This window comes from Acanthopagrus latus, chromosome 16, assembly GCF_904848185.1.
Source record: "Acanthopagrus latus isolate v.2019 chromosome 16, fAcaLat1.1, whole genome shotgun sequence".
Classification (NCBI taxonomy): Eukaryota; Metazoa; Chordata; class Actinopteri; order Spariformes; family Sparidae; genus Acanthopagrus; species Acanthopagrus latus.
Window position 1 is genome coordinate 21,974,714 of NC_051054.1, and position 13,422 is coordinate 21,988,135.

General features: G+C 37.5%; 2 protein-coding genes across 2 annotated transcripts; one reads left to right on the forward strand and one right to left on the reverse strand.

The window, feature by feature from the left end:
- The first annotated feature begins 77 nt into the window (after positions 1-77).
- ppp2r3c (protein phosphatase 2, regulatory subunit B'', gamma) lies at positions 78-6,288 on the forward strand. The gene is made up of 13 exons (XM_037125368.1): positions 78-458; positions 565-689; positions 1,223-1,327; positions 1,464-1,576; positions 2,037-2,134; positions 2,243-2,313; positions 2,452-2,584; positions 2,798-2,853; positions 3,792-3,867; positions 4,076-4,212; positions 4,925-5,062; positions 5,380-5,439; positions 5,770-6,288. The coding sequence occupies exons 1-13, from the start codon at positions 392-394 to the stop codon at positions 5,962-5,964; spliced, it is 1,374 nt and encodes a 457-aa protein (XP_036981263.1). The 5' UTR covers positions 78-391; the 3' UTR covers positions 5,965-6,288.
- Positions 6,289-9,077: 2,789 nt separating this feature from the next.
- fam177a1 (family with sequence similarity 177 member A1) lies at positions 9,078-11,524 on the reverse strand. The gene is made up of 5 exons (XM_037072446.1): positions 11,378-11,524; positions 10,847-11,035; positions 10,214-10,280; positions 9,771-9,868; positions 9,078-9,600 (listed from the first exon to the last, which is right to left on the reverse strand). The coding sequence occupies exons 1-5, from the start codon at positions 11,444-11,446 to the stop codon at positions 9,385-9,387; spliced, it is 639 nt and encodes a 212-aa protein (XP_036928341.1). The 5' UTR covers positions 11,447-11,524; the 3' UTR covers positions 9,078-9,384.
- Between the last annotated feature and the right edge of the window lie 1,898 nt (positions 11,525-13,422).

A 13,422-nucleotide genomic window follows, 5' to 3' on the forward strand; every position in this document is an offset into this window, starting at 1 on the left:
AGAGAAAGACCGGAACAAGCTATTTGGTTTTAAAACATTGCGTTAGTACTCTCTGCTGCAACTATGCGACTTAATTTAATGATTGCAAGGATAGTTCTACAATAAATATTTCTTATTAGTGGATAGCATATAACCTCGGGTAAGTACTGCTTATCTGGCCTGATTTTTAGGGATTTGCGTTTTCCCTAACGTGTAGAATTGCGCTTTTATTTTGAAAAAAAAACCCGAATCAAACCGGAAATAAAGTTCTTCTTGATGGTGTAAAATGACGCTGTCCCATTTTTGGTAGCTTGGCTACTTTGTACACAGAGGTTTAGACTACATGACTATTTTCGATGTTGGGGCTGGAAAACTTATATCGAAGAAATATTAGATTAATTTCGGAGCAGTAATGGCGGAAGACCAACAGCCTCACTGGTCGGATATTTTGAAAAGGAGGATAGCGAACTCCAAAAAAGGTGAGACAAAATGTAAACCAACGTCAAATACAGGCTAACGTTGGCTAGCTAACGAAAGTGTAGCTGTTAATTCAACATTAATTATAATTTTCTCTGTTGGTTACAGATGAGAGAAGCGAAGAGGAAAATAAGGTAGAAGAAACTGAGCTGTTCACCAAGTATTACACAGAGTGGAGGGGAGGAGGCGACAGAGACAAGTCCTACAAGAACATCCCAAGATTTTACTACAGGGTAATGAAAGGTGTTGTTATTAATCTAACTTCGATTGCGTTGTGTTAAAAGACAGAGAACTAACCTCTGTGCTATTACCCAGCACCTGTAACAATTTGCCTAATAAATGTTCATTATGAGGAAAATAGTATATTTCAAGGAACAAGCATGTGTAAGAACAAGAGCTTTATTACAAGACTTATTCTGGGAAGCTACTGTCTGGCAGGAAGACCTACATTTCATCAGTATTCTATGAAGGGCTGCATTTTCTCAATTAAATGATTAATTGTTTGATCTATAAAGTATCAGAAAATGGTGACAGTTGTTTTCCACTGCCCAAGATGATGATCACAGGACTGAAGAAATTAAACATTTTAAGGTTTAGTGATCAGTTATGGTAAAGATTATGATGTTGATTATGTTATTACTGGTGTGTAATTGCCAGTGCTAGTGTATAAGGTGCCATGATGCATACTTGCTGTTCAATTATAAAGGTGTGCAGAGGTAAAAATAACTCAGTTGATGATGATGGTAATGAGGATGATGCTCTACAGCTACCAGCGGAGGATGAAGTATTACTTCAGAAGTTGAGAGAAGAATCCAGAGCCGTCTTCCTCCAGAGGAAGAGCAGAGAACTGCTGGATAATGAAGAACTACAGGTAAACACACACACACACACACACACACACACACACACACACTTAAAGGTGAAATACAGAAATTGAGATGTTATATGGTAATATTGCAGGAAACAGCTACTTTGTTGTTTTCTCATTTATTGTTATCTTTCTTTAGAACCTGTGGTTCCTTCTCGATAAGCACCAGGTGCCTCCTGTGAGTGGGGAGGAGGCCATGATCAGCTACGAAGCCTACCTGCAGGTGGGGGAGAAGGCCGGGCCCAAGTGCAAGTAAGTAACACATATTACAATTTTCATGGCAACAGCACAGTTCAGGTAAACCCCCTTGTGACTGTATTGTTTTATAGCTCAATGAGTTTCTTGATTGTGCCAAGGATTCATACTGATCAAAGGTTAATGATGGGAAATCCCCTATCAGCCTAAATTTATATCCACCTGGCGTCAGTGTGTCTTGGCTGATGGTATAATCAGACCTGGCTTAAACACCAGTAATCATATTTACATTGAAAACACGATCATTAACTCTGGAAGATGCCAGAGCTCCATTTAAACTCATTCATCAGCACAAAAAAAAATGTTTTTGAACCATAAGGAGTCGCACGATAAGCAGGTGGTTAATATGTCGATGTTTCCATTGACAGTAATGCAATTGAATACCAAAATTGTGAGAAATGTTCCAATTTTGGCAAAGGAAAGAGAAATGTGAGTAAAATTCTCTCTTCTCCTTCAGAAAATTCTTCACAGCCAGGGTGTATGCAAAGCTGCTGAACAACGACCCTTACGGCAGGATTTCCATCATGCAGTTTTTCAACTACGTCATGAGGAAAGGTCTGGACCTGCATTTGGCTCGAACCTGTTCACATGGAGCAAAGTATCTCCTAGCTTAGTGAATATATGTCACTGAATGTTTCTCATTTCTGTTCTCTCTGGATCCAGTCTGGCTGCATCAGACCCGTATAGGTCTGAGTCTGTATGATGTAGCAGGACAGGGCTACCTCAGAGAGTCGGTAAGCTTTTCCAATAATAACAACAAATGTTTCAGTTCACGTTTTATTCAAGTTTTTCCAACAATAGGAAAATAATGGTTTTCAGTAGAGCTCGCATGAAAAACAAAAGAAGAGGTTGACACTCATTATCCTGTGTAGGATCTGGAGAACTACATCCTGGAGCTGATCCCCACTCTGCCTCAGCTGGATGGGCTGGAGAAGTCCTTCTACTCTTTCTACGTCTGCACCGCTGTTCGCAAGTTCTTCTTCTTCCTCGACCCCCTGAGAACAGGTTAGACTGAACCACACACAAGGTGAAAATGTGTCTCTGAAGTAAGATATTGAATAATACATATCAAAGTGTAGTCTTAACAAATATAAATGTTCAGTACAAATGGAGTCAATAAAGAAACATTTTTAGAGAGGACACTTTTGCTTTAATACATCTGTGCTTATATGATTTGAATTTTTTTAATTACATTTTGTTTTTCAATTTGTTTTTCAGGAAAGATTAAAATCCAGGATATATTGGCCTGCAGTTTCCTGGACGACCTGTTAGAGGTAGATATTTTTTATTGCTCACACTTCTTAACCTTCTAAAGTCCCATGTTTGTTTGTTTTCCTAACCTCTCCTCCGGTCTTAATTCATACTTTGTAGTTTGCAATGAAGGAATAAGTATCGAGAGCCTGTACTTTACTTGCAGAGTGATATTAAGATATTAGTTCCACACTGCAGCATTCTCTGTCACAAGTAAAAGTCCTGCATTTAAAATCTAACTTAAGTGAAAAGTACAAAAAAACAAAAATTAAAAATAATTAAAAGTAATCAATGCAAGAATATGTCTCCTACTTTTAGATTATGCATTAGTTCATAAGATTATTCTTCCCCAGATATTATTGTGTAAGCAGCATGAATCTGTTGTAGTTGGCTGAGGTGAGACTATTTTGAACTGTATATAAAAAAAATATCTATTTAATATAATATGTATACAGCTAATTATTATTTTTATTACAGAATACCACCAGTTATTTTAGTAATTAATCAATGGATGCTTTGAATAAAAAAAATCCCCAAGCAGTGGTTAAAATCTCAAAAGTTTAAAAATGTATTAATATTGTTGAATGAAAAGCAAAAATGTGTCACATTGCTAAAGCTGGAAACTGAATAAAAATCAGCTGCCTTAATTTTCTGTCAGTCAACAACAGAAAAACACATCAAATAACTATTGTTTAAACTGTTGGTTAGTTAGATTTGTCTGTACTGAAGTACAGTACTTGAGTAAATTGTCTTAGTTACACTGTGTATGTGTTAAAATGTTACTGGTTATCAAGTTTCACTGTCAGGTAGACCAATTTTATTAGTCTTCCTGACAGACTTGAAATGGCCCAAAGTTTAAAGGAAAATTCATAGTGAAACAATACTCATGACAAATGTGAAGCCCAGTTCATCTCCTGCTTCTCCTCCCTCACGCTGTCTTTCGCTCTCCCTGTGTTCCCAGCTGAGAGATGAGGAGCTGTCTAAAGAGAGTCAGGAGTCCAACTGGTTCTCAGCCCCCTCAGCTCTCAGAGTCTATGGTGAGAAAACATCTGTGTCAGGTTTCCAATCTCACGTCAGATGTCCATGATGGCAAATAACCTTGTTCAAGACCTTGCAGTGCAGATCATTTTAAGCACCTAATGATATCTATGCCAGCTAAATGACAAGACATTGGATGAAGTGACATGAATCAATGATTTTCTGTTATTTCCGCTTAATATTTTTTAAATCAATGTATCGTTATAGGACAGTACCTCAACCTGGATAAGGACCACAATGGCATGTTGAGTAAAGAGGAGCTTTCACGCTACGGCACAGCTACGCTCACCTCAGTCTTTCTGGACAGAGTGTTTCAGGAGTGCCTCACCTATGATGGAGAAATGGTACAATCAACAACAACACCAGGCAGCCTGCATGGAAGCATCTGCAATTGTTATGCTTGTCCTCATTTATTCAGAATTTTCTTTTAATTGCTTACCTGTTTGTATGTTAATGTTCAGCTTCAAACACACTCATACAGTTAATCTTAAGCGTCTCATTGAGGCAAGAACGGTGTCCTGGGGCACTTTTTAATGTTGAGGATATAGTTTTTAAATCCTGTTTCTGGTAGCCGCCTGCCCAGATTATCTTAGATGTTTCCCTGCTCAAATGCATCTAACTTAAATGAGCTCCTCATCATCAAGCTCTGCTGAAGCCTGATAAAGAAGCATTCATTTGTATTAGGTGTATTGGAGCAGGGAAGCACCTAAAACATGCAGGCCAGGGGGTCCCCAGGAACAGGATTAATAAAGCAACACTGAATGGGGCACAACAGTGGCTCAGTTGGTAGATTGGCACCCCATGTACAGAGGCTGCGTCCTCACTGCAGCAGCCCAGGGCTCGAGTCCGACCTGTGCCCCTTTGCTTCACATCAACCCCCCCGTCTTGTTTCCTGTTATAGTTCAAGCCATAACAAAAAATTTAAAATACATAAAACCAAAAGAAATCATTGAATTGTATCTCCTGTAATATCTCCTCCATGCATAATTTCAGTCTTCTGTCTTGGATATTGGATATATATACATTTACACAATCGTGTTTCTCTTCTTGTCTCAGGACTACAAGACCTATCTCGACTTTGTGTTGGCGTTGGAAAACAGGAAGGAGCCGGCAGCGTTACAGTACATTTTTAAACTTTTGGATATGGAGAATCGAGGATACCTCAATGTCTTCTCACTCAACTATTTCTTCAGGGTATCCGCAACGCACGCATCACACAAACGTGCCCTAATGACAGAATACCTCATGTGCATTTATTCCTTACACCTTCATCAACAATTTGTCACCCTCGCTCCTGACTGAATTATCCAGGATGTAGCTTCTTTGTTGTTTTTTTTTACTTTCTTCTGGGTATATATATATATATATATATATATATATATATATATATATATATATATATATATATATATATATATATATATATATATATATATAAACTTACACATATTACAAAACACCTTCACACTCTCTGTATTGTTTCAATATTTCATAATAACTTTGTTCTGCAGGCCATTCAGGAGCAGATGAAAATCCACGGACAGGAGCCTGTCTCCTTCCAGGATGTCAAGGTATATTGTACACAAACACATATACACACCAGGGTTCATACAAAGACTTGGACGTTTGGAAAATGCTTAAATGTTATGTTCCCATACACAACTGTATGCACACAGTCCAACCCCGCTGTCATAATACAAGTACTTAGTGTGACTGGTACTTTGAATACTTTCAGTTTATTTTTTAATGATTATTATTTTGACAAAGCTAGTGATGGGTCAGTCTTAGTCAGATTTAGATTAATTTATGAAGACAACAGGTTCAGCCTCACTTTATACATTTTGACCTATATCATTCTTAGTTTTGGGGTAAAACAGATAAACATTGTGTTTACTCCACAGGATGAGATCTTTGACATGGTGAAGCCTAAAGACCCCTATAAGATCACCCTTCAGGACTTGGTTAACAGTTGTCAGGGTGATACTGTCACCAGCATCCTGATTGACCTCAACGGCTTCTGGACCTATGAGAACAGAGAAGTGCTTGTTGCCAACGACAACGACAGCAGCAACACAGCTGACCTTGACGACACCTGAATATGTTTGAGAGACACTCCTGATGCCAACAGGTCAACGTTTCATCCTGAAACCTGAAGCCAAATGTGCTGTTGAAGTGTCCGCACTGAACTGAACTCTTAACTACTGTCTCAGGTCCCTCTGGTTATGTTTGAGAGACATTATTAGAATGTTGAAACTTTGATGAGATCATTAGAAGGGAGAGAATGGAGGAAAGCCAGACATGGTGCTTTGTGTTAATATTGTTCTCTGTTCCTGCCCCTTGTTTTCTGTAAAAAAAAAAAAAAAAAAGATGTTTATATTATTGACCTTAAAATAAATGATTCATTTTCATGCCTTTTCTGAGAATGCCTAAATGTTTGACTTTACTTTGTGTAATAGAAACTCCCCTTTATTTCCTCTCGCTGAAATGAAACATGCATGAGAAAAATCAAATAACCTCACCGTTTTGCTCTTATCACGCCATTTTCAACGGAAGCAGGTTGATGTTTGCAGCATAAAAGCTGTAAAAACTCTTACCTGCTGAACACAACACGGCAAGCAAGCAACTAGCTAATGAGAAAGGTGGCATGTTTTATGAGCGTAAGTGCCAGATACTTTCCTCAGGAGTTAATAAAGACCAAAAGAAGCACTAAAAGAGTGTTTCTACCTTGTGGGCAGAAACACCTGTTCAAATGAATATTAATGTTGCTTTGTAATTGCTGGTTGTGTAAATAAGCAAATGGCGGCTAACAAATTTGATATATGACCTTAAAAGCTTATGTCAATGTTTAGGTCATTGCTTTGTTTTGGCTTTGGCTCCTAATCTCCTACTAACTCTTGGATCTTTCAAATGACTCTCACAGCATTTCTATCAGTTCATCATTGACTGGTGTGTAATTTTCACCTCACAGTCTGAGGATTACATTTCCACCATTAGTGAGGAAGAAATAATGTTATAGTTGTATATAATTAAAAAAAACATATCTCATTATTCTGACGCTGAAGGTAAAAAGAAACCATGTTTTCAGACTTCATGTTGAAACAAGTCAAATAGCTTTAGTTTGTGGGGAAACACAACTCTTTAAAACTCCAGAATGCCAGATCCATATACATGACTTTTATTCAAGAAGATGGTTGGGACTGTCACAAAAACAACTTTAAGATATATATATATATATATATATATATATATATATATATATATAAAAAGATAGTAAAGCTACTATTAATGAAATTCTAGTAAGTCAAACGGATGGTTACTGTAAAATAACCCTAACCCTGTCTAATTGTGAAGAAACAAAAAGAATCTAACCTTCTGATTATTTAAAGGTTTTATTAACAGAGAAAATATAAATAGTATATACAGAGTCATTCAAAGTTTGTTACAACAACCACAAACATTTGCATATGTTGGCCCTTTTTACATATAAAAAGGCATATATATTATTCTTCATTGACTCCTGTAGAGATAGACATTAACCCATCAGGTATCTTTAACATACCATACACTTAGTGTTTGGATAATACTTTCAGTTCATCTTTAAAGCCCATTTTGAAAAGGTTTGTGTAATTTCTCTGTATGTGGCCTGTCACCACACTACACAACGGTATAAGTGGATAAAGATAACCAATAAGAAGCTTATGACAGCTCACTCTGAGCATTAGGCCCACTGCACAGCTAAACATTCAAATAAACACAAGGACACTTAAAGAATGAGACCTTCACACACATATAGGTGGTAGCATTGTGTGTAGACAACTGTTAACGCCAATGTAGATCATCCTTCGTCAATACGTTGGAGTTTAAATTTTCAAAGATCTGAACCATAGTGATATTGTTTAATGAACAGTGGCCAAAAAAACCCTGCTCTTCAGGCACTGACAAGAGATGACAATTAGTGCAACTTCATGCAAGTTGTCTCCGTTTGTCTCAGCACTGCTCACTCAAACATCGGCATATATGAACAGGAGGATTTTCACATCTGTCAGTACACTACACACATGGGCCTGTAGCAATATGGCTTATCATTTATAGCCAACAACTGTGAGTTTATTCACATGCAGTATAAACTCCGTGCAGGCCTGCGATTGACCACAGAGTCACGTACTGTATAACAATCCTAGCTGGGATAGTTAAGAGTACACTTGCAACAACTTAGCTATGATGCCTAATCGGAGGGCCACAAAAAGAACTAAATCTGTGCTGCTGAAGTGAAGAGCATTGTCATCCATGAGCTAAATTAATTTACTGTCAATTCAGCCAAACAAATCTACACACATCTTTTTTTTCCCTCCAGGGCATATGATCCCTATACACAGATGTGATTAAAATATCAGTTCTACTCTGCAACAGTTCTAGAAGCTCAAGCACAGTAAGTCCACATATTACATGTGTCTCGTTTAAAAAGCAGAGAGGCAGAGAGGAAAGATTCTTGAGCACAAAAACGCAGCAGGAGATCAGTTGGCATAGTGTATGGAATTTGGGTATCACATCAAAGATATAAGGTGCTGTTTGGTGAAACTCAAGGACTCAAAACTATGTTTCTGTTAAATCTTGGTGTTCACTAATAAATAAGATATTTCAGATTATTAGTTATCTGTACTGTGAAGTAATAATAAATGGGTAAAGGTAAAGTCATTTTGATGCCATCTGTTCATCTCTGTAACCTTTTCAACTTATATTTCTAACTTCCAGAGATGACAGTGCAGCAGTAAAGGCAGCGATGGAGAGTACAACATGCTCCAAGTGCACCAGTTCTGGTTTCTGATGTCACTGCCTGCTCATTTTTACCGCCAGGTGCAGACAACAATGTCAGAAACAAGAAAAACAGGATGAGACTGAGAGCACAAATGGCTTGGCGGTGCCATTGTCAGGCCTTGCTGATACAAAACTGGCTGAACATGTGAACAGTCTTTGCATATATATATATATATATATATATATATATATATATATATATATATATATATATATATATATATATATATATATATATATATATATATATATATATATATATATATATATCGCAGCAGAATCAACAAATGCCTGGTAGATTTATCACATGCCTGTTGATGATGCTGCTTATCCCAGGGGTCCTTACATTTATCTATAATTAAAGAACATACTGAGATTGATTTCTGTTTCTCAGTAAGATTAAAATCCAGCATTTATTTCATCTCCTAAAGAGTTGAGCCCAGTCCCAGCTTGGTCTACGCAACTAGCTCAATAATACATCTCAGACTTGCATAGGATTTCACACTATATACAAATTAACATTCACATATAAGGCCAGTGCTGCCACTTCCACAGCCCTTTAATTAGTCCCTGCACTGTGTACTAAGATCTCTAAGTATAAAATAAAAACATAGAAAAATAACAATAGTATTAATCTATAGAGCTAAATAAATGAAGGTTTTGCCAACTGATAGAAATGTATGAATGCCAGTGGTTAAACTTCAGGAGGGGAGGGGAGATGGGACTCTGTTGGTGTCTGTGGTGTTGAGAGGAGGCTCTGGCTCCAGGTCAAAGCTGATGTTTACAAAAGAAGCCCTGGATGCTTCCGGCTGCTCCACAGTAGCAGGATGACGATCGTCCGGCTCACCTCTCTGCTGCTCCGCAAAGCGACGCTCTGCCATCTCAGACAGATGGTTCTCCTCCTCTTCCTCCTCCTCCTGCGGGATACATACAGCGTGTGCAGCATTTAATACCGTCTGAGAGTTCGTGCTTGCGTTCTTGCTCCTGCCTCAGTGTAAACAGCATTTAAAAGGTGCAGCTTCATTCCTATTTACACATGAAACTGACATATGAAACTCAAGGATGTGTGTTTGTCCACGTGTCCTACCTCTTTCTTCATGCGGTAGTACTCATCGATGGCATACTGGTATTTAGGAGTAGTGATGCCGAACAGAGAGGCCAGTCTCTCTCCCATGTAGTCACACACTACAGGACACACACACATTCAATAAAGATTATTATGAAGGTGCCCAAAAACAACCAAATACAATTAGTGTGAGACAGGCTATTTAATATGCTGGGATGCATTCCTGTAAAGCACCCTGCCTATGTAACATGTCTTAGTCACAAGTGTATAATTATCACATCTGAAGGATCATTGTAAGAATGGCGTGTATATCGGCCGATATATCAATACTGGAATTTTCTTACTGCCCTATATCAGCATCGTCACTGGCCCCAGAAAACGAGTATCAGTCAAGGTGAACTGTTAGTGAGATGTGACTGGCCCTGGCTAGCATGAATGCCATCTGTGACAGAAGCTTCCTTTACCTGAGACAGTGGATGTTGCCATTCTCCACATTTGGAACCAGAAATATGGACCCCAGGTCAGTTTGGACTAAAACACAGGAGAAGAGAACCAAGATGATTAGCACACACATCTGCTGGTCAAACACAAAAGAACAAACATTACCCAAGATTACTTGTAAAGGGTCATTTAATGACCACTTTGGGGTATCTTTTGCACACAAGGCAGCAGTGCAGTGTAGAACAGAGATAAGGAACATCCTTCTTCCCAAAGCACTCATTTAACAGACATTACCTGTTTTTTTATTTGTGTTTTTGAACATGTGCCTTTATTAGAGCTTACAGAAGTGAGATGACAGGTTACAATGGTCCCCTGTTTAAAGCACACCAGGAGTGACACTGTTATTCATGATCAAATGTACAAATGTACCTGGCATACTGACTTCATACATATGTAGTTCAACTGCCCTATTAAAAAGGATTTACCAGTGTCAGGGCATTCCTGTCTGGAAACGTCTCCTAACACAAACATGAGGAAAGATTTGCTCTGAGGCATACACGCCCACTGGATGTGCCCTACATCTGAGGCTGTTTAAGATCTATAAAGTCCTGATGGTTTCCGTCAAGTGACTGTAAAACTTTCTGATCCCAGCCTACCGAATCTACAGTAATGAGGTCTTTCTTCGAAGGCTCCTCCTCTTCTTCCTCTTCATCGGTGCTGTACTCCTCCATGGTCTCTCCACTGGCAAAGAAGATGGTCCTGCGGGGAACCTTCACCCTCCCCTGCGGTCTCCCCGCAGAGTCGTCCATCTCCACAGTCTCAAAGTCTGCCTCCCCTCCTGGACACTGATAACAAACAATGTGTGTACATGAAGCCATGTGTGTATAAATATATACACACATACTAACCTAACAAAGTTAGTTACGTTAAAGTTAAGTAAGTTAACTGGAATGATTCAAGTCATTATATACAGTAACAACACACAGAGGTAAATAAAGAACTGAGGTTTTTCTATGTAAACGTTAGCACTGCAAAGCACGGCTGCGTTTATTAGCTTACTTTAGCTACTTTTTGTTTGTTGGCTGTTAGCTTCTCAGCTAAGGAAGTAATACTCCTTTAATATTGAAAGTCTTAGCTTATTATGCACAAACACGATCAACGGCAAAAGTTGTATCACACCGACTTACCTTATCGGTTTCCATAGTTTGTCCCAGTGAAACGTTGACATTAGTCAAATACAACGACACATTTGCCATCTCACTCACTCAGTCCCCTCACAACGAGCTTGTTGTCTGTGTAGTGCTGGCATCACTTCCGGTCTGACTTTTTCAGAATAAAAGCTATCCTGCACAAAAAAAACAAGTTGTTTGACAGCATGATTCAGCCGCACTGTATTTTTTGTAATTGGTGGTAACTTTACTGCACAATATAGATTCGAGATTGTCTTTATTAATGTAAATAGAAACACACATTATTTACATCATTGATTTATACAAATAAGATACATAGATGAATACATAATACAACTAGTTTGTCATAGTGACGCGGGACATACGTCAAAATTAAATAAATAACTAATAACACTCGGTTACTATACCCAAGAACTTACACTTTTCTTCAGTGTTTTTTATTTTATGTTAGTTCTACTCTACTTTGGTACTTTTTCCCCCATCTTTTTAAAAAGAATAAACTTGATTTCTAATTCTCATTGTTATTTTTTCATTACGTATATCTCATTTACAAGGTCCTTCCATTTGGGATTAGTTAAATCATATTCTTTTAACCAGTTTCTTGTAATTTGATTAATTAATGCTACTGTTATTATTAAAAACAAATATACATCATTCTTGCTCATGTTTTCTGGAAGTTTTCCAAATAATAAGATTAATGGGCTTTTATTCAACCACATAAAACTTTAAATTTCCTCCAACAGCTTGAGGTTACATTACTTTTATATTTACTTTGGATTTGGAGTGTCCTAAAATATAGATTTACAATCTTCCATGCAAATTCTTTCCAGTAGTTTGAAGTAGTTGTTTCATGTATGTTTTTACACATTTGTTCCTAATCTACTGTTGAGATATTACAAGGAATTTCATTTTCCCATTTGTTTTTTACATTGAGATCCATTTGTTTATCTTGATAATTAGCTTGTATTATTTTAACCAATTTAGTTAAAAGCTGTGTTTCAGTATCACAGTCATATGTCTTAAGCATGCATTTTATGAGGGGGTTTATTTCTTGAATAGATTACTTTTTTACAACATCAAGAAGATAACTTCTCACTTGGAAGGATCAAAATAAATGAGACTCTTTGGCTCTTTATACATAGCTTTCAACCATCTTATAAACCTGTCATGTATACCAAACCTGTTTAAGGTTTCAAATAGATAAGGCCATAAGACCTTATCAAAGGCCTTTTCTGCGTCTAAGGTAACTACTGCCACATGTAGAATCTTTTTCTGTGCTATCTCGATTAGGTTTAATGTTCGTCTCACATTATCAACAAGCTGTCTTTTACTAATGAGGCCAGTTTGATCTGGTTTTATGAGATGAGGTATAATTTGTGCTAATCTACTACAGTAGCTAGTATTGAGGATAGAAGTTTATGATCTGTATTTAAAAGACTACTTGGCCTATAAGATGAACAATCTGATGGATTTTTTTTTTGTCTTATGTAACATTGTTATAATGGCAGAATTCCATGTTGCTGCCCATGTCACCTTGTCCAGTGCCCAGTTATATGTTTTGCACAAAAGTAACAAGTTCCAGCTGAAATTCTTAAAAAAACTCATTTGTATGTCCATCACCCCCAGGTGACTTATGTAGTTTAAGTTTATTAATATGATCATAAATTTCCTCCTCTGCTATTGGTTTTCTAAGTGTGATATTCTGTTCTTCGGTCACTTTATGTAAATTCAACTTTTGAAAAAAAATAATAAAATAAATTCTTTTAATGTGCAGGATTTTGGGCAGCATCATACAATTCTTGATAATATTTTGCAAATTGATTTCCTATCTCATTTCGACCTCTAATTACTGCCTTTGTGTTTTCATAATTAAGTTGCATTACTGATACTCTCTTTTGCTGTTTTTTAAGTTTATAAGCTAACACCTTAGCTGCTCTGGGGCCTCCATCATTGATCAGGAACTAATATATGAGCCAGAGGGTTTGGACTTCCAGTGGGAGGAGGATGCCCCTTCTGTGAGGCTTGAAATGAGTGACAATTCA

Excerpts from the sequence above, each read along its gene's own strand:
- ppp2r3c (XM_037125368.1), top strand. The coding sequence starts at position 392 with ATGGCGGAAGACCAACAGCCTCACTGGTCGGATATTTTGAAAAGGAGG. Across the intron at positions 2,854-3,791 it reads TCCTGGACGACCTGTTAGAG|CTGAGAGATGAGGAGCTGTC; the intron begins GTAGATATTTTT and ends CTGTGTTCCCAG. Across the intron at positions 4,213-4,924 it reads TCACCTATGATGGAGAAATG|GACTACAAGACCTATCTCGA; the intron begins GTACAATCAACA and ends TTCTTGTCTCAG.
- fam177a1 (XM_037072446.1), bottom strand. The coding sequence starts at position 11,446 with ATGGCAAATGTGTCGTTGTATTTGACTAATGTCAACGTTTCACTGGGA. Across the intron at positions 10,281-10,846 it reads ACCTCATTACTGTAGATTCG|TCCAAACTGACCTGGGGTCC; the intron begins GTAGGCTGGGAT and ends CCTGTGTTTTAG. Across the intron at positions 9,601-9,770 it reads ACTACCGCATGAAGAAAGAG|GAGGAGGAGGAAGAGGAGGA; the intron begins GTAGGACACGTG and ends TGTATCCCGCAG.